Raw genomic sequence first — 21,796 nt, forward strand, 5'->3', positions numbered from 1 at the left:
ATTTATACCATTAGGTTAAAATACAGCACTAAACTCCTACAGTCACATTTATACCAGAAGTAAGTTTCTACAGTCAGATTTATACCGTGAAACTAAGCTTCTACAATCAGATTTATACCATGAGATTAAGGTACAACACTTTGTTTCTACAGTCCGATTTATACCTTGAAATAATGTACAGCACTATGTTTCTACAGTCAGATTTATATCATGAGATTAAGGCAAAGTACTATGTTTCTACAGTCAGATATATACCATGAATTTAAAGTACAGTGCTATGCTTATAGAACTACAGTATTGAAGCTGCATGCCTTCATTAAAACTTAACATTGTGCACTTCTGTAAGGAAGATAATTGCAGTTTGAATCACTGTTAATTGGAGGCTGTGCACCCTACTGCATTTGATTATTTTAGAAAAGGACACTAATGGAATTCTCAGTTGATAGGAAGTTGTTGCCCAGCAGACAAGATAATTACAATGGCAAGCTTAATGCTATTGAGTGTAGTCAAGTTTCTGTAATGTTTTTGCTTTGCATGTCGTTATGTTTCCAAAACATGAAATGTTTAGAGACGTTGTGGTTCTGTTGTTTTTTGAAAAGTTATACTGTCAGGGGTACAAATTAGTGAGGGTTTGAGGTGTGTATAATTCTGTCTATTTTGAAATGATTTGTGATATTTTTACTAGTTTTGACATTTTGCCTTACATGGTAACTGTTTTTTTTTTATGCTTGAAAACTTAATTTGAACACCTGTTAATACTTTGTTTATTCACAAAAGTTGTAGCTCTAATATTTATGTTTAGTCATGATATCAAATTATTTTTCTTTGCTTATCAGCAAATCCTATTAAGGAGGTAGACCTAAGTTAAGGAATAAAACTGTTACAAATCATTGGAACGTCTGTATAAAGCATTGTACATCAGTCTCTTCTAAGCATCAAAGTAAATTTGTTTTTATTTTATTCTTTTTCAAATGAAAACTTGATAGGCTTTGATGAAATTGAATATAATGCAAACGTCACTGATTTCAAGAGTTCTGTCCCTTACCCAAGATCTACCTAATTAAATCATTTTATTTTTATATAGTGACGTCAAAACCACTGTCTGTATGTTTCTAATTTATGTGAACACTTTGACTGCAGGTTTTCACATACCTGTGTTCTCCCTCTCTCTTCAGGGGGAGACTCCCACAAAATCAATGAAAAAAATAGAATCTCCTATCCCACATAGAATGTAAGATTTATGGTAGGTAAGTGTGTTTATACCAGTTTTAAAACATTTTAAACCTGAGTTTTGGCTTTGCCTATAAAGGACAGAGATATTTGTACCAAAAGACATTATGACTGTTGATAATGTACAGTAATGTTGTTACTGCACTGATGTGTTCAACCAACAGGAATATGCAAGACTTTCCATAACACATGATATGCACCTGTGTTTAAAGTTCAAACAGTCACATACAAACTGCAAACAACACTTTAGGTTGAAATATTTTGAGCCCTTTATGTCTTGATTAAGGATCTATGTATGTAGGATGTTGCTGACACCCTGTCCCAAAGAGCCAACATTTGTCCTTGTATATAGTCTGTAATGGGTTTGGTTAAGATGGATTTTACTGTATTAACTTTAATGTTTGTTTTAATTTTGATTACCTAATACATGACTGATTGATGCCTTTGATCTGCAATTTTGAAATTATAAAAACTTAAATGCCATCAAAGCATTACAGATGTTTTCTTTTGATGGGTATTTCTTTGATATTGTTGGTTTTATTGAAATTTCTTCTTGTTTTAGCATTAATGGGAAATTGAGGTATGTTACAAGCTGTAGGTGAAACAGGTTATCATAGTTTCTAGACTTAGTACATTTCGTACATGAATTAGTTTCATTTTGGAGAGTTAAGGCCTTGTGAAATATTGTCATCACTTAGTGTCTGTCCTTCATTGTAGTTCATCATGGTCTTTTTAAAACTTCTTCTCCTCTGAAACTACTTGACAGATTGTAACCTAAATTCTTCCTTAGGGTACCTTTAACAGTCCTTCGAATGGGAATTTTTGACCTGGTGAAAAACATAGCCACCGTAACTAAAAAAAGACCATTGGGTCAAATTGCAAAATTTTGCAATTAACCCAAAAATAGTTGGATTTAGCTAAAATTAGTTAAATTGTTCAACATGATAGGTTGGACACATGCTGAAATTTTCAGAAAGATCCATTGATGGATGTTTGAGTTATGAGTCCTGAAATGGATTTTTTCCCTATTTTTACATTTCCAACTGAATGTTCCCAAGAATGTCTTCACAATCTGTGAATGGGGGATTTTTGATTATGTGAAAAGCATGCCAGCTGTTAATTAAAATAGACCATATGGGTCAAATTTTAGAATTTTGCAAATTCCTCAAAAATGGTTGGGTTCAGTTAAAATCTGACATAAGTAGAATTGTTTAGTATGTGATGGACCTATTGCTGAATTTTCAGAAAGATCCATTGAGGGATATATGAGTTATGGGTCCTGAAACAGATATTTCCCTGAATTTTACATTTCCTATCTTGAAAATCTCAGAGACTACTGGATGGATTTTAACAAAATATGGCATAAATGTTGGTCAGGATATCCAGTTTGGAGATTTTATAACTGTGATTAAAACATGGCCACAATGACTGAAAACTAATTAAATTATTCTTGTGACAATAGAACAGTAGAGTCCAAAGTCAAGTTTTAGAAGGCTAAAAAGAAAATTTTGATCAGGTGAGCAATTCAGGCTCTCTATAGCCTGTCCTTGATTGAGAGTTTTTATGTGTGTCCCTCTTTCTGTCACACGGTAGTTTCGAGATAACTTGAGAACTAATTTCAGATTTTTTTTCAAACATAGTAGAATTAATTAGTGCTAGAAAATACTGACCATGTGTAGTTTTCAGCACTATGCCATTTGTTGACCTTTTCCACCCCCCTTTTCTTGTTTTGATACTTGTGTGTATATTCGAGGCATTGAAGAAAAAAACTATTTTCTTGTTGTTAGCTTACCCTAGCCTGAGGTTCTAGTAAGCTTGTATATGCCATTACTTTGCGCCCACCGTCCGTAAACTTTTCACATTTTGCTCAACCACATGAAAATCCCTTGACCAACTTTAACCAAACTTGGAAGAAATGATGTATGCAAGAGCTTCTACAAAAGATTCTTATTATCCATTTATTCAAACAAGATAGCTAACGATGGCTATCTAAGATTCTGATTGGGCAATTTTCTAATATGAACTCCTCTGAAACCACAGGTGTTAATGTTTTGAAACTTAAGAGGTTTAATAACCCGATTACCTGGTACAAATGAGACACTTTTTGTGTGGCACAAGTGACTCAGTGTCAGTTGGTAGTTGTGGCCACTCAAAGTTGCCATTGAAACCTCTGGGGAAACAGTGTTTGGTTTATATCTCTGCTTTCATGGCCAATGGTGACCAAACTTGGCAAAAATAATAAAAGGGACAACTAATTTGTTCAAGGTGTTATAGTTTTCCTTTCCTCTTTTGTCTACCATGGACTTGACTTTTTATGAGCAACACTGCGGGTATTTATAGAAAAGCAGAGGATATTAATGCTATCAGTGCACCTAGTCAATATTCGTAGTTATTAGTGGAGTCTGAGTTGCTCATTTTAGTTACTTTGTTTGTAATATTTTATGTTCTTTGTTGTGTGTGTCTCTTTTCCATGTCTGGTCTTTGTCCCTGGATTACATTCTTTTGATTCCGATAGAATCTTGGTCACCTTGATTACTTTTAAACATGTATTGAAATTTGGTTCAATTTAAGGAAACAAGATGGCTGCCAGAGGCTAAATTTTAAACTTCTCATATTTTGGGTTTTTTTTTTAAGATCAACTCTGAAACCATTGGTGCCAATGTTTTGAAACTTGTGAAACTTGTGACTAATGATCTCATTGCCCTCTACAAATATACATCAAGCCTGGATCCACCACTGTTTGTTGTACTATACCCATGTGCTTATTTTGTCAAATTGGCAAGAAATACATGATTTCATTACATTTTATTATCTTGGCAAAAGATGTTGGCCACATGGGATGAGGACTTTAAAATCTAATTAGATCAAAACCACTTCTTAGAAAATATTGCCTTTGTTGAAGTATATATGTGGCTAATAAGTCTAAACTGGAAAAAATCACCCACAAATTGGAAGTTCATTGTGATGTTATTTTGATACATATAAATGTTGTAACACCTCATAAATGGGGTTTAATCATATGTTAATTAACACAAAAATATGGTGATTTAAGTAGTACTCCAGATAAGAATCACAGAAAATGTGATTCATGGTTGGAAAACCTACATTTTTTTATTTCTAAATATTTTGTTTTAAATGTTATAGGCTAAAAACCACTAATTCCACTTTCCATAGGCTTCTATGCTAATTTCACAATATTCAATGGCTTCTCTGGACTTTACCTTAACTTTAACCGGCAGAGGACTATATATCAGCATGATTCTACATATGTCAGCTCACAATCCTCAGAATGGCATGTGGGGTTAGCAGACTTGCAGTGCAGTACTGGTCACCGGAAGTGAAGGGTCTATAAATAGCATGGGAAATCCCAGTGTTTTCACAAGATAGGGGTATATTTAAAAATCATTATGGAGATTAGGCTTCACATCACAAGAAGCAAAATGCACCTATAAAATGTACAGAAATGTTTTTCCTTTCAGAAACTGTTTAAATTTTTTAAATAAGATGAGAACTTTTTTCACAGCACTATGAGGAACAGGGGTAATTTCTGCATAGGACTATTTTTGCGTACGTTCCAAATGCTCATTGGTTGAATTGGTGGTCTGTAACCTATAGTAAATGTATATTAATACAAGGATTTTCATATAAACCCTGTTCATAGGAGATAATAATTATATAGAATGCACTATAGAATTTAAAATTAAGGGAGATAACTTTATAAATTAAACTGATACACAATAGAAACTTGTGAATAATCTCTTAAGAGCAGACAGATCAGAATGAATGATAATATATTTCATCATGTAGACCCACAAAACAACTTAATAACAAAAACAAGTACTAACTTTAAAAAAGATAGTCAATGCATATTCTTGCCTTGTTAATACGTATGTGATTAAAATTTTATTTGGTGAACTGTGTGATCACTATATTTTGTTTCATATTTCAGTTATTTTATTGGTTCAACAAGTAAACTATTCAAACTATTTTCAATTATTAAATATATATATATATATATATATATATATATATATATATATATATATATATATATATAAAGATTATTCAAGTCACAAAAATGAAAAGAATCAGACACCAATGCCTCCAATGGAGCCTTGAATTTCAATGAAATACAAGGTTGCAAGTTACATTGGTTAGGTTGTCATGGTTAAGTATCACAGATGTCACATTATCATTCAAAAGCAAAATCTATACCGACAGCATCCGAATAAGTATGTGTAGCCTTTTTTTTTTTTTTTTGGTGGGGGGGGGGGGGGGGGGGGAGGTTGTGTGTGTGTGGGGCGCTGGCGTGTTGTATCACATATACAGAAATTGCATGATTCTTACAAAGACTTCTACTTAAGTCTTTACAGTGGGTCAGGTAAAATTTTCACTAATAAGCTGGGCCATAAGCTTGACAAAAGTAACATATCTCTTTCTTTTATCTAACTTAACCTGCCTGGTTGATTTAAAAAATGTCCTGATTACTGGACACCTACTTCTTTTAATATAAATGAAGTTATTATCTATGACTTTAAACCAGGAAGTAATGTAAAAGATGATTTTCTAAAAACTAAAATGGCTGAAAGGGCAGGAGTGGCTCAATCCCCTGCTGTATGCCAGTTTTGTGAGGAATCAGAGAAAATTACCTGGATCTGTTTTCATTGCGACTTGTATTTGTGTAATCCATGTAAGGAAAGAATTCATTCAAAAGTGAGAACAAGTCAAGGCCATAAAATAGTTGGCCTGAAGGATTTTGTGACAGAGAATGCCACTGACACTCGTCGTAGAATTGACCTTGAGAACTTGACCTGTAAAGTTCACAAGGGTCAGAAATGTGAGTCTTTTTGTATTGACTGCAAGGGTACTATTTGTTTGAAATGTTCATACGAAATTCATAAAAATCACAAAATATCAGATTTGATTGACTTTTATGAAGACAAACTAATGGAGATTCAGAAAGTTAACAATGACTTTGATGAACAACTTTCAAGTTTTGACTCCAAAGAAATGAGGCTCAAAAAGATGAGTGAATGCAAAACTGAAGAGTATAAACAGGCCAAAGATGATATTACCAAGAGAGAAAAAGAAATTATAGCAGTTGTGAAAGAACATTCTAAAAAACAGAACGATGAACTTGACAGAGTTTATCAACCTATGTGTGCTGAAATACAGAAGATGATTTCTGAAATACTGCAAAAGAAAACCAAGTTGAAAGAAAAGAACCAGAAGGTGACAAATATTTTGCAATCTGTTGAGGCTGCAGACATTCTGACATCAAATGAAGTTTTTGATGAAGTGCCATTACCTGAACCATTAAATAAAGTTCAGAATGCAACATGCCATTTTATTTCAGGAGATTCCATTGATGCTAAAGTTAGAGAAATGTTTGGAGAAGTCTACAAAGTACCTGAACTTAAACTAGTCAATACATTTCAGACTGACTTGGAAGGTGTCGGTATTATTGTTAACTGTAATGAATGTGAAGCAACAATTTCAAGTTTCCGTAGCAATAAACTACAGTGGGTGAACTTTAATAATGACACCATGACAGTGTTGAAGGAAGAGAATATTAAAGTAGTGGGCATGGCTGTGATGGGGAATGGTGATATAGTCATATCTTTTAAAACCAATCAGCTGAAGATCTATACAAAGGATGGCACCTTTAAACCATATAAAACATTCTCTCCCTTATTGACATTAGGGGTTCATGTAAATAGATACAATGAGGTATTAGTAGGACTGGCTGAGCCAGGATCTATAGCTGTTACACCAGACAGCATTAGAAGGGTTGTTGTTCTGGATCAATTAGGGAACATACAACATACATATGAATATGACAGAGACAATCAAAGACTATTTACTAGACCACATAGGATTGTAACTTATCATGACATTATCTGTGTTATAGATGTACGGAATGATTCATCGGAGGGGAGTTTGGTGGCATTGGATTATATGGGTCAATTACAGTGGGTCTATAATGGGGAGGGTGATGAAGGGGGAGATAAATTTTATCCAAAAGATATAGTCGTTACCTCTTATGATATGATTCTGGTTTCTGACTCGTCAAACCATGCCATACATGTACTGAACCTTGGTGGACAGATTATTGTCTGTCATCAGGTGAGGGATCTACTAGGGGTGGAGTGTCCATTTAGTCTGGACATTGACATTAATAAGAGTTTGTTATGGTTGGGGTGTTCTACTAAAAATGCCACAATCTGTGTTTTTGATTTTAATTAAATAGATTGATTATCTCAGTATTAGAAATGATTTGTTTGAAGCTTGTTGTTTCACAATGATAATATACATTTCTATGTAATTTATAAGTTATTTATATATGAATTGTTTACATATTGTTAAGGGAGGTTGTTTGTAAACCTATTAAAGAAAAAAAAACAAAAACAGGGTTGGATATGGTTCTTTCTAGTTCTGTTGAAATATTGTTAATAATTTTGAAAAACTTTTGAGAGAATTTAAAAATATTTTGTATATCTGTTTTCTAATGGAAAGTTTACCTATCTTTTTTTTTCTTAATTTTTGTGTCAAGATGTGGAAGAATAATGGCATATCATAGGTTGAAGAAAAAAATGAGAGACAGCTAGACATGTGGTTAGGGAAATCTTTTCACTGAGAGTGTACTGTTGTTATATATATATATTTGTTTTACATGTTATAAGGAATTTTTTTCTACCTCCATTCAAGGAGTAGTGAAGTGGAATCCCCTTGTCTGTCTATCTGACTCATCATCCATTCATCTGTCTATTTGTCAGTTAAAATTTTATTGTTGTGAAAATGTGACTGACTTAAATCTCCAATAAGTAGAACTCACATAATGTAAACAAACAGGCTAGGGGGGGGGGGGGGTTGGGGGGGGGCATCTTAATTTACCCCTTGATTTTTGTGGATTATTCTGGATTTTCTATAAACTAAAATGGCTGAAAGGGCAGGAGTGGCTCAATCCCCTGCTGTATGCCAGTTTTGTGAGGAATCAGAGAAAATTACCTGGATCTGTTTTCATTGCGACTTGTATTTGTGTAATCCATGTAAGGAAAGAATTCATTCAAAAGTGAGAACAAGTCAAGGCCATAAAATAGTTGACCTGAAGGATTTTGTGACAGAGAATGCCACTGACACTCGTCGTAGAATTGACCTTGAGAACTTGACCTGTAAAGTTCACAAGGGTCAGAAATGTGAGTCTTTTTGTATTGACTGCAAGGGTACTATTTGTTTGAAATGTTCATACGAAATTCATAAAAATCACAAAATATCAGATTTGATTGACTTTTATGAAGACAAACTAATGGAGATTCAGAAAGTTAACAATGACTTTGATGAACAACTTTAAAGTTTTGACTCCAAAGAAATGAGGCTCAAAAAGATGAGTGAATGCAAAACTGAAGAGTATAAACAGGCCAAAGATGATATTACCAAGAGAGAAAAAGAAATTATAGCAGTTGTGAAAGAACATTCTAAAAAACAGAACGATGAACTTGACAGAGTTTATCAACCTATGTGTGCTGAAATACAGAAGATGATTTCTGAAATACTGCAAAAGAAAACCAAGTTGAAAGAAAAGATCCAGGTGACAAATATTTTGCAATCTGTTGAGGCTGCAGACATTCTGACATCAAATGAAGTTTTTGATGAAGTGCCTTTACCTGAACCATTAAATAAAGTTCAGAATGCAACATGCCATTTTATTTCAGGAGATTCCATTGATGCTAAAGTTAGAGAAATGTTTGGAGAAGTCTACAAAGTACCTGAACTTAAACTAGTCAATACATTTCAGACTGACTTGGAAGGTGTCGGTATTATTGTTAACTGTAATGAATGTGAAGCAACAATTTCAAGTTTCCGTAGCAATAAACTACAGTGGGTGAACTTTAATAATGACACCATGACAGTGTTGAAGGAAGAGAATATTAAAGTAGTGGGCATGGCTGTGATGGGGAATGGTGATATAGTCATATCTTTTAAAACCAATCAGCTGAAGATCTATACAAAGGATGGCACCTTTAAACCATATAAAACATTCTCTCCCTTATTGACATTAGGGGTTCATGTAAATAGATACAATGAGGTATTAGTAGGACTGGCTGAGCCAGGATCTATAGCTGTTACACCAGACAGCATTAGAAGGGTTGTTGTTCTGGATCAATTAGGGAACATACAACATACATATGAATATGACAGAGACAATCAAAGACTATTTACTAGACCACATAGGATTGTAACTTATCATGACATTATCTGTGTTATAGATGTACGGAATGATTCATCGGAGGGGAGTTTGGTGGCATTGGATTATATGGGTCAATTACAGTGGGTCTATAATGGGGAGGGTGATGAAGGGGGAGATAAATTTTATCCAAAAGATATAGTCGTTACCTCTTATGATATGATTCTGGTTTCTGACTCGTCAAACCATGCCATACATGTACTGAACCTTGGTGGACAGATTATTGTCTGTCATCAGGTGAGGGATCTACTAGGGGTGGAGTGTCCATTTAGTCTGGACATTGACATTAATAAGAGTTTGTTATGGTTGGGGTGTTCTACTAAAAATGCCACAATCTGTGTTTTTGATTTTAATTAAATAGATTGATTATCTCAGTATTAGAAATGATTTGTTTGAAGCTTGTTGTTTCACAATGATAATATACATTTCTATGTAATTTATAAGTTATTTATATATGAATTGTTTACATATTGTTAAGGGAGGTTGTTTGTAAACCTATTAAAGAAAAAAAAAACAAAAACAGGGTTGGATATGGTTCTTTCTAGTTCTGTTGAAATATTGTTAATAATTTTGAAAAACTTTTGAGAGAATTTAAAAATATTTTGTATATCTGTTTTCTAATGGAAAGTTTACCTATCTTTTTTTTTCTTAATTTTTGTGTCAAGATGTGGAAGAATAATGGCATATCATAGGTTGAAGAAAAAAATGAGAGACAGCTAGACATGTGGTTAGGGAAATCTTTTCATTGAGAGTGTACTGTTGTTATATATATATATTTGTTTTACATGTTATAAGGAATTTTTTTCTACCTCCATTCAAGGAGTGGTGAAGTGGAATCCCCTTGTCTGTCTATCTGATTCATCATCCATTCATCTGTCTATTTGTCAGTTAAAATTTTATTGTTGTGAAAATGTGACTGACTTAAATCTCCAATAAGTAGAACTCACATAATGTAAACAAACAGGCTAGGGGGGGGGGGCATATTAATTTACCCCTTGATTTTTGTGGATTATTCTGGAACTAGGTGATAGTTGGACTTTGGAATATTATGGAACTGGGTGATTTTTGGACTGTGTAATTTTTGTCAGAAATGTACTTGAAGCAACAAAGTCCAGGGTTTTTTATTGGGGGTATTAATATTGTTTATGTGTCCGTCAGTCCGTCCATCAGTGCTCTTTTTCTTATCGCAAGTATTTTTGTAGTGCTTAGCTTAACATACCAAATATTTACTGCATATTTACAGAACATTACCTTTCTGAATCTGCAAACTGTGTCTTCATACAAAAATAAACATGTTCTTAATTTGGCAAATCTAGCGGAGCGGGGGCATCATTAGTGTCTTACAGACACATTTGTTTTATTAAAAAAACAATGACTACTAATAGATTATGCAGGAGTTCTGTGACAAACAAAGCTTCGAGTTTGACATTAATGATCCTGGGAATTTATGTTTGGGCAAAAAATGTAAAATTGATTGTTGATTGAATTTATGTGTTTTTCAGTAAAACTTTGTCTGATGTGTTGTCAGCGACTCTTCCTTCTCAACAGTGTAAAGGATTGTTATGAAACATAATGGAGATTAAACTACCATATTGGGATGTGCAAATTGTAAGGAATTTATGTTTAAATTAAATTTGCAGTAACATTCTGTCATTGTGTTATCAACAATTGTGGTTTCGATTTGGATGTTTTAGAAATGGTAGGAAAATTGTGTGTCAAAAGTGCTTAGTTTATCCCCATAAAAAATGTGTCCTATATGAATCGTTTGTCCATAGTTAATGCTCAAATCTACAGAGTTCAACATGCTTGTGGTATTAGTCCCGTTAGGGGCAATGTTTACTTTGGAATTTTATATGCTGTGATCTGATTGTGCAGATTATGCCATATTCTTATATAGATTTGTACTTAATTAACATCAGTGAGATGAAACAGATTTTATAATCATTATAATCCTTATAATCCATGATTTGCTATTGTTATGCAGAGCAGTGATTCAGTTTATAGAGAGTTAATGTAACTTGTACATTTGATGGACAATGTAACCTCAACAGTTTTGTTTCATTTGACATTGATTACTGTGAAAATACTTTAATTCATGGATACCAATTTTTCTTGGATCAGGGAAGAAAGACAAGTTCGTGGATTCTTGACTTGGTTTTTAAGTTTTCAGTGGACACATCAATGGGAATGTACTATTCGTTAGGAATCAAATTTCATGGTTTGACCTATCCACGGAGTTCTTATAAAGTAGTTGTGGAGACATTGAAATAGAAATTTTCTTTGGGTTGAAGACATTTTCTGTACATTGATCCTTCACCATATTTAATTTAAATAAAGAATTGTTTAATGGATTTAATTAAAATTGTTGTCTTTTTTTTTAAGGAAGCTCTCTTTCATTGGACACACAAAACACCATTTAAGCTTTATATAGACCTGAACTTGTATTGCAATCCTAAAACATAGGGTTAGAGTTTGATCAGATTTGAAGTTTCATTGTTCTTTTATTTATTATTTCATTGTTACATGACTCCTAACCCTTGAAATGGCATATACAGTTGAGGTGGTTTAGTATACGCCAAGTAAACTTAATTGGTAGACTCTTATTCAATCTTCACAAAAAATATGAATAAAAATGTGACAAGATTTTTGCAATCTAATTAAAATTAGATCCATCAATTGTTCCATTCAGTCACTGCATGTAGGATCTAAAAACACTACATTCTACTTGATTTTAGTGTAGGAGATCATACACAAGCAAAATCAATACCGACAGCATCGGAATAAGAATGTGTAGTATTTTTTTTTTTTGGGGGGGGGGTGGGGTAGGGGGCATGTTGTATCACATATACAGAAATTGCATGATTCTTACAAAGACTTCTACTTTTGTCTTTACAGTGGGTCAGGTAAAATTTTCACTAAAAAGCGGGGCCACATTTTTCATGGGAAATTCATGTTAATCAAGCTGTTAAAATTCTTAGTTAAAGCTTCTCTACAGGAAGTTTGAGTGGCAACAGGTTTATTTAGAATCAGTTTCGTTTTGTTTGTTTCTTGGGGTTTAACGTCCGAGCAGCAATATTTCAGCTATATTCAGACGATGAACACGAAATTGATGATAAAATGAACATGAAATGATGATGAAATGAAAAAGGGATGGGACACCAGGACAATGGGGTTGACAAATTTTGATTGCCACTGGAAATAGGGAGAGGTGGGTAGGGTCGGACAATTTAGCATCCTGTGGCGGAGCCCTATGGTTCCTACTCCGGGAGAATACCACAGTAGGGTTTTTTAACGTGCAAGGAACGTGGCATCTTTCCTAACACGATGCACCACTATGGTTTGCGGTTTTCCGTATTATAGCCTGACAACCCCAGCATGTAACACGCCAGGGGTACCCCATTCCACCACCTGGGGCACACATCCCAGCTAGGGTTCTGAGAACTATTTAGTCGCCTTTTACGACAAGCTTAGCGCTGCTGCAGGCCTATTCTTTTAACACCCGGACCTGCATTTAAAATCAGTCTAATGTTTCGAAGTGGGATTTTATGCCTCCCGAGGTGGCTGAAACTTCTATGAGCTAACTTATTAAAAATCTGGCTATAGTACTGTAGTACAGAATAGGGTGTGTTAAATTAGTTCAAAAGTCTTGAAATATATGTCATAGAAAGTAAAACTGCAATCAATCAATCAATCACTTTCTTCATATAACCAACAAAAACATAAAAAATTGCAGCCATGTACAATTTATTATTGTATCAGTTGTTTTCTACATTTTTAGCTCACCTGGCCGCAGGCCATGTGACCTTTTGCCATCACTTGGCGTCAGTCGTTGTCGTCGTCATCATTGACAATTTCTTCAAACATTTCTCCTCTGAAATTACTGAATAGATTTGCATGAAACTTATAATGAATGGTCCTTAGAATATCCTGCACAAAATGACCGTTTGGATTTGTAATCATTTAAAAAATATGGCTGCTGTTACTAAAAAATAGAACATAGGGGTCAGACAACAGATTTTTGCATATATCTCAAAAACTGTTAGGTTAAACAAAATTTTGTTTGGGTCAAAGTATTCAACATGTTGTGATCTATCTGTAGTCAAATTTTGGTGAAAATTTGTTGACCCATGTTGGAGTTATTGCCCTTTTTTGGACATTTTTTTGCTGTTTTTGATGTTATTACATTAAAATATCCTCTCCTTAGAAAATACTATACAGAATTCAATGACAGTTGGTATTCATGTATTTTAGGGTATCCTTAACAAAATGATTGTTTGGATTTTTGATCGGTTAAAAAACATGGCCGCCGTTACTAAAAATAGAACATTGGGGTCGGACCGTAGTTTTTTGTTTTAGTTATATCTCCAAACCCTTTAGGTTTAGCTAATATCTTTCATTTGCTGAAATGATCTTTATTATAAGACCTACAAAAGTTTCCAAGGGATCAAAGTTGTCAGACGACTCCATGTAAGAGTTATTACCCTTGAGAGGAGAAAAATGACAGATAGAATGAAACTTTTAGTTGATGAAATTATCCTTATGATAAGTTCTACCAAAGTCTTCATGGAGTCAGAATTGTCAGACAACTTCTTGTTAGAGTTATTGCTCTTGAAAGGCAAAAATTTAACAGGTGAGCGATTTTGTCTCATTGGAGCGTCTTGTTAGCATTGGTGTTCTTGGTGTCTACCATAGACTTTAAATTGATGGATCTCTTTTAAATTGTACCACATACCATATCACAAAACAAAAGGGGTGGATTGATTTTTAAGGGGTTGTGATTGCAGAAGCCATTTTTGAATAAGAGGCCATAAAAGGACCACTTCGATTCTGGTCAACTTATCCTTGGTTAAATATTTAATCAAATTTCAAATTTAAAGCAGCATCAGGCCTGAATGATATGTACACACATACCTCAACTTTTCAAGGTTTGCCCATTTGTGGTCATATCAAGCTTTGTTTTGCAAAACATTTTATTATGTTTTTTATTGTCTTATAATGGATAAACAAGTTGATTAAGAACTTGTTCACTGATGGGACAATGTAACCTGAATGGTGCAGTTCATTAAAGATTGATAATTGCAAATTAAATTGATCACTGAGATGCAGTTAGTGTTATGGAATTAGAAGTGGTCCTTATGGAGATTCACTGATTATAAATTGACATGCAATGCATCAGCTGCAGAAATGCAGTTTTCTGTTGATAAACCACTCACTGCCTTGCATTGCTAATTGAATTCCATTTATTTCCTCTAATTACATTTCTCTAGAGTTTCTCTCAATCCATTAATTTGTCATTTCGATTTCACTACCTATTTCACATGCTGTCAATACTGATTTCTTTCAAGAATGATGATGTCAAAAAACATCCGTTTTGTGAGTCAGAACTGAAATTATCTTCAGAGAATTTTCATTTTTTTTCTGTTTCAATTTTGTCACTTCATGAATAATTTGGTTTTGAAAATTGGGAGCTATGGAAAAAATATGACATAATATTCCATCTTCCTGTATTAAATGACACCTTTCTATGCTCATTGATGAGTATTTGAAATTGTAAATCATTTACAACAAGCTGATAGAATATCAGAAATGATTAACAACACAAAGTTGCTTCTCCTTATAGCGAGTATAGTAGTTAACTTCGGGGAATTTAGTTGTTTTCACTTGATTAAATGCCAATCACCTGAGGAACTTCCTTAGGTATAATTAACTGGACAATGGGCAGAGAGATTTAAACTTTCTGTCAAAAGTAAGATCTAAATGTGTATGAAATAATAAAATGTTTAAAATTTAAGTAAGGTCTTCCAGTGATTGTCATTTAATCAAGGGAATACTGATTCTGTTTCCTGAAATTTATCATTGTTCGCACTGTAAAAACAAAAGAAAATTAATTTTAAAGAGACAATTTGTTAAAGTAGGCAGAAATCAATAGTTTTATGGGTACATGGTTTATTGTTCTTATTTGCTGTATATTACAGTGTGTTCAATGATAATATTCAGGAAATACAGTTGGTCTCTCTTTGATTAAATGACACTTGCTTGAAGACTGTTTACTTGGCAATTGATGAGATTTAAACATTCTATCTTGCCATAGATACTTACATTTATGTTTGATGAATGATTTCCTTCTCAATCATCAAATTACAGCAAGTGATATAGTTAAGTTGTTTTCTTTGTAAGAATCATGAAAATCTGAAAAATGTGATACTCCCCCCAAAAAAAGGATACACATTTTTATTTTTGTAATCAAGTTATTTATGGGTATATAATATTAATTGTGTTATTATTCATTCAAATCTGCCTGCTCTTAGGAGATACTAAACATTGAAAATCCAATAGATTCTATTGTATTTGAGTGTCATTTCTAGAGTTATCTCCCTTAATTTTGAATCTGTAGTGCATTCTATATAATTTTTATCTCCTGGTTATATGAAAAACTGAATGATAATTTCTGTTAACTATGCCACTTCAAACTAAATATCAAAAATAAAAATATGTAGGATTTTTACTCCTGAATCACATTTTGCTTGATTCTTAGCTGGAGTGCTACTTTAAGATATAGAATGAGTAAATCTTCCCTTTGATTGAATGACCATTACCTGATGAAATGTTACCTGTATATGATGTAAATATACGTCAAAACAGCATGGAATTTGTGTTGATCAAAACATCCATTGGTACATCATATTATTAACCAGTTGATTACTCTATGGATACTTTTGACTGGTTATTATAATAACTTACTCAGCACTATTTTTCTTGCCAGTCCATTATAGGTTTAACCGGTAATTTTGAGTTATTATGGCTTCTCGGACAAGTCATTATGAATTATGTCTTTTTGGACCAGTCCATCAAAAATGTTACATCATTGGGTAAACAAAATCAGGTACAAGTATATTGATGGAAATCTCAGTTTATAAGTTTAATTTTCTATTGAGAGGGTATCCATGCAAAAACCAGGCAATGGGTTGAACATGACAAATTTGTTTTAAAATTTTTTTCATCGATTTCATTTTGTGCAAAATTGGAATACTTTCTTAGGGAACTTTAAAATAATTTTCTGAGCCATTCATTGTCCATGCAAAACAAATTTTGTATTTGACATACATATGATATACACATTACATTGGAGCAAAACTTTCAGTGGGATAAATTTACCATGTGCCATCCATACCATAGGAACTGCCTAGTTTCTACATGGGCAGTCTCTCAACATATATACATATATCTTTATTTTCTATCACCAAAAATACATGGTAAAGAGAATGATAAACATAATACATATATTTACATACAAATATACAAATAGATAAATGAATGCTAAGCCGTAAAATGATAATATCATATCGTTTGATACAATGGAGCGTTTAACCTATTGTTAATAATCTTTATGAATTTATATAAGTTCGTTAATTCTACAAACTGATCACAGTTCATTAAATCTTTAATTTTGAAAGAGTAATCAAGGGAACCAAGGTTATAGCGGTAATCAAAAGAATATAATCCAGGGACAAAGACCAGACATGGAAAACACACACACACAACAAAGAACATAAAGTAACTAAAATCATACATACAAAGTAACAAAAGTAAATGAGCAACTCGGACTCCACTAAAAATAATGGGTCTATTTGTGAACTGATCACAGTTCATTAAATCTTTTTAGTTTAAGAATGTTGGGTCTGTTTGTGAACTTGGTTTTAAGATACTGTGTTCTTCTTATATTGAAATAAAGGCATTTGATCAAGAAATGGAATTCATCCCCAAATGATACAGAAGAAATAAACTAAAAATTATTTTGTTATTTTATTTTTTTCCTGCGTACATGTATTTAGAAAATGTATGTGTTTACTTATAAGAAAATAAACATTTTTTATTAAACTGGTCAATAAATGTTAAAAGAAATGTGTTTTTCTTTCATGATAAACCAGTTATATGTCTTCGATTAGTAATACGTTGTGTCGGACCATTACAATCTTCCTTGGGCCATTGTTACAGGCATTGGGTGCATTACATGTCCGTTATGGAAAAGAAAAACATATTTATCTATACTTTAGTACACTCCTTGAGACGTTTAGGTTTCCTGCATGCAAGATACCCAGAGAGGCACACTAAACACTCACCAAATGCACAATAAATGAACGGTTCTGTTGTGCATTTAAATGAATGCTCCTATCCTGCGTTTGAATGCACGGTAAACAAACGCTGAAATTGGAAATGTCTCAAGGAGTGTACTAGATTTTCCTGTTGAGAAACTTGCATATTCCTCTGTAATTGAACATTTTCAAGTTTTCTACAGATTTTATTAGAGAAACAGATTCTCCTCCAATGCTCTCAGAGATTAAAATATTTCTTCACTCTCAATAGTTGAATTTAAGATTTAACCCAATCTCAGAAACTCATGTGTTGAAATTTAAAACTTATCTGTCTTGAGTGGGGAAATTTTGTAATTGTCTTGAGGCTGAAGGAGAATCTATATTTCTTTAATTTTGCTTCAGTTTTCATACTGCTTGACCGGTTTGGAAAAAAAATGTTCTCATCACCAGTGACATTTTTGTTTTCAGAGTTCGATTGGCTTAGAAATCCATTGTCTTAGACTCCATCTTGAATAACCTTGATTGCCATTGTAGTTATATTTCAGTTAAATGAGATAATTTTGGTGTTTTCTAACCTTATATAAGAATTATGAAGAGAATTGAGAAGATATAAGTGAAAAAAACTTTGAAATCGTTTGGTTTCTTTTGTTTGAATATTTGTGTTTGTGTGATGTCAACATATATCTTATGAATCGGAATCAGAATGTTTCGTTCGCTTTTTATTTTTGGGTATTTTTGACATTTTTAGGGAATTAGAGAAACAGAATCTACACTTAAAGCTCAGTGTGAGAAATTCCATAATCAACTCGTTATTGTTGTATATTCTATATATCTTCAATTTATTCTTGTCATGAGCAAGTTCATAAACTGGGCAAAGTTTTAGAGATGCAGGAAACCTTACCTTACTTTACACCGTGTCCTTGCTTCTAATTCTTGGTGAAACTAGAGTTGCTCATTAAATTCTGATTTTCAGTATAGTTTTAATTTCTATATTTGCATGATTTAATGTTTTATTTTTGGCCTTCATTTTCTTCTCTTTGCTTTGTCTCTTAAAAGACTTTTTTATTTTGCCTGAACTGTGGATCCTTTTGTTATATCAGTCTTGTTTTCTCAGCTTTCCTTTGAATATTAAAGTTTCACTCAGTACCTTCTTCAAATAATTGTCTACTGAAATATTATTAAAAAACGGTAAATGATGCAATTACAGTTTGCTTTTAGATGAGAAAACAGAGGTCTTGAGAGAAATCAGCCAGATAAAACCTAATTTGTAGAATAAAGCTGGTTTTTACTGAAACTTTGTAAAAGCATAATAAATCACCATTAGAAATGTCAGAGGGATTGTTGCTTACACATTAATATTCATCTCAGGGGGCACTGGATCCAATTTACACGGTCTTACTGCCTGTTTAAAGATGCAAATTTCTTTTGTTAGATATTTCTGTTTTTGCACTGGAGAGAATAGTCACGTCAGCATTAAAACTTTTCAATTTAATTCTGGTGGTGGACTAAGTTTTGTAAATATATATAGCTGTGAATACAAAAGACATTTATCTATTAATTATGTCTCAAAAGGTAAATTTCAAAATGAATTTGGAATGTCTCAAAAGGTTAATTTTAAAAGGAATTTGGAACTTCTTAAAAGGTAAATTTTCAACTGGATTTGGAATGTCTCAAAAGGTAAATATTTAAATAAATTTGGAGACAAAAGTGAATCCTGGTGTCCTGCAATTCTGTTTTTCAATTAAAATAGTGTTTAGTATGCCAGGTATCAATACAACAAGATACTCTCTGAATTTGAAATTATTTTGGAATGTAGAACCTGAAGAAAAAAATAATTAGTAAAACGAACCCCTTACTAAGGGGGTAATTAAGCCATGCTGGCATGGCTAAGGGGTAAGGTAAGTAAGATATTGTAAGACATTGATAACTTCCTTAGTAATATTACCATAAGTAGTCATAGTCTTACAATTCCTTTTTTTACTTGTGTTTTTAATTGCTAAATCTTATTGAACAATAGTACATTTGAAATCAAGTGCACTATATCAACAACTTCAAGGTAATAATACACTTGCTGATAGGGAAAGCTATCTATGGATAGTCTGGAAGCGGTGTAATTGCCTAATGAGTACAGTTGGTCATGGGTAGTCTGGTAATATCAAACTTGCCTAATGAGTGCAGCTGGTCATGGGTAGTCTAGTAATATCACACTTGCCTAATGAGTGCAGCTGGTCATGGGTAGTCTAGTAATATCACACTTGCCTAATGAGTGCAGCTGGTCATGGGTAGTTTGGTAATAGTACACTTGCCCAATGAATGCAGCTAGTCAGGTCATGGATTGGATTTTTGACCTAATCACATCAAGAAGTAATGCAAGGTTTTTTCTTTGTAAAAATTCAGGTCATTTTATTTTGCCCCTCAATTGACAAAAGGATCTCCATATTTGCTACAATGGAAGGCCTTAATTTTGACTTGCGTAACTGGCAAGTTATCAGTTCAGGGCTGGACATATAGGAATCAGTTCTAATATGTCTGGTTGTCTGTTTCTCATTTTATTTATTCATTAGGGATTTTATTTTATTTATTCAAGAGGGATTTTCAAATATTTTGAAGGTTAGTGGTCTATATGTTTTATGTTTGTTTTCTCTGTGTTTTCTTTCAGTTTTTATATGTTGTTTCTATACTTGTTTTGTAAAAAGTTTAAGAAATCCTGAGAGATATGTTCAGCTCTACTTTTACAAGTTATTCTCAAACTGTTTTCTGATACTGTTTCTGGTTAGATAGGAAACATCAGTCTTTTCGTTATCCTGAAGGAGACAATTTAATCTTTCCTATTTTACAGCTGTCGATCTGTAATCCGAACTGCCACAGCGCAGCACGGAGATATAAAACCTTATGGGAAAAGTTTATGTAAATCTATATTTCCTTAATGGCCCATCTTTGGAGATAAAATGGATAGCATGAGAGAATGTCATTAAAAGGAGAATTTCCTTAGACTTGATGACTCTCTATGTCTGTTTTGTATAATGTTTTCTTTTTCTTCAGCGATATATGTTCCATGTCTTGTGTGGATTATTCTTTGATGAAGAATTTTATGTTTTCAGAACATTGATGGATTTTGGGGTGATATGTGCTTTTCCGTTCTTATTTCTTTCATTACAAAAAGGAATAACACATTTTGCCTAAAATGGCTGACAGAGAATGGGAATATTTTCGAAAATGAAAGTGTCAGGGAAATTTGGGTTCAGCAGAAATTTACAAATAAATTCAAGGTTAATTCTGTTATGAAAAACTACTGAAAAGTTTGATGCTAAAATTTGGACATCATTTTATACAATGAACTATAAACAACAGGATTCCTTGGGAAACAAACATCAGTGGGCTATTTAAGTGTAAGAACCAGGCAAAATGGGAAAAATAAAAAAACATGCACGATCAGATGCTATGATTTCACTCAAGGATGCTTTCTCTATTTGAAAAGACCATTGATTTCTGCATCACTGGATTTGCTCAGAAAATTTTCAATAGAATGTTAGAAAAATGAGGTTTTTGACAGAGTTATGTGCCTTTGATATATTCATTTTCAGTGCATTTCAATGAAATTATAACACTTTACCAACACGATATGGAAAATCTACTATTTCCTTGATTCTGATGGTGCAAGTAGTCAAGTTGCACTTTCAAAATGGTTGTTTTTTCATACCATGTGTCAGTGTCTGCCTGATTTTTATACAGACATACACATAAAGGATCTATTAGATACAGTCAAACCTGTCTTCAGGGATCATCTTTAAAGATATTGAATATTGTATCCCTATAATATCCCTATCAAGGGTCCGGAAAATTTGGCAGCCCATGCTGGACATTTTATCAAACTTCAGCAGACGTTTGTGTCAGTCTTTTACATGCTCAGATTGAAAATAAACTTTTTTATGTAGTTATTTTAAGATAAAATTGGAAATTGTGGTATTTCATCACATAGGATTCCCTATGTAGTGCAGCCTATGTATAATGAACCTACATATAAAGACTACCTGTTTCATGTGACAAAGATTTTGGTTTCCCTTTTAAGGTTACTTAAAACAGGTTTAACTGTATATCAGGGCTATTAAAGATTAAATATTAGGTAAATTGTTGTCTGCATACATCCCCTCATACCCCTTAAATCATTGTCCTCTTGAACAATTATTTAAAACTCTTCTTTTCATTGACTTTAATGGACCAATTAGAA

General features: G+C 33.1%; 2 protein-coding genes across 2 annotated transcripts in view; both read left to right on the forward strand.

Moving 5' to 3' along the window:
* The window catches only part of LOC148613816 (activating signal cointegrator 1 complex subunit 3-like), a 204,081-nt gene that overhangs the window by 43,673 nt on the left and 138,612 nt on the right, over positions 1 to 21,796 (forward strand). The window lies entirely within an intron of this gene.
* Positions 5,776 to 8,104, forward strand: LOC148613817 (uncharacterized). Its single transcript, XM_088587453.1, has one exon. The coding sequence runs from the start codon at positions 5,809 to 5,811 to the stop codon at positions 7,474 to 7,476; it is 1,668 nt and encodes a 555-aa protein (XP_088443579.1). The 5' UTR covers positions 5,776 to 5,808; the 3' UTR covers positions 7,477 to 8,104.

The sequence above is a fragment of the Perna viridis genome, chromosome 6 (assembly GCF_037379345.1).
Source record: "Perna viridis isolate PV_CMFRI_1.1 ecotype Kerala chromosome 6, ASM3737934v1, whole genome shotgun sequence".
Taxonomy (NCBI): domain Eukaryota; kingdom Metazoa; phylum Mollusca; class Bivalvia; order Mytilida; family Mytilidae; genus Perna; species Perna viridis.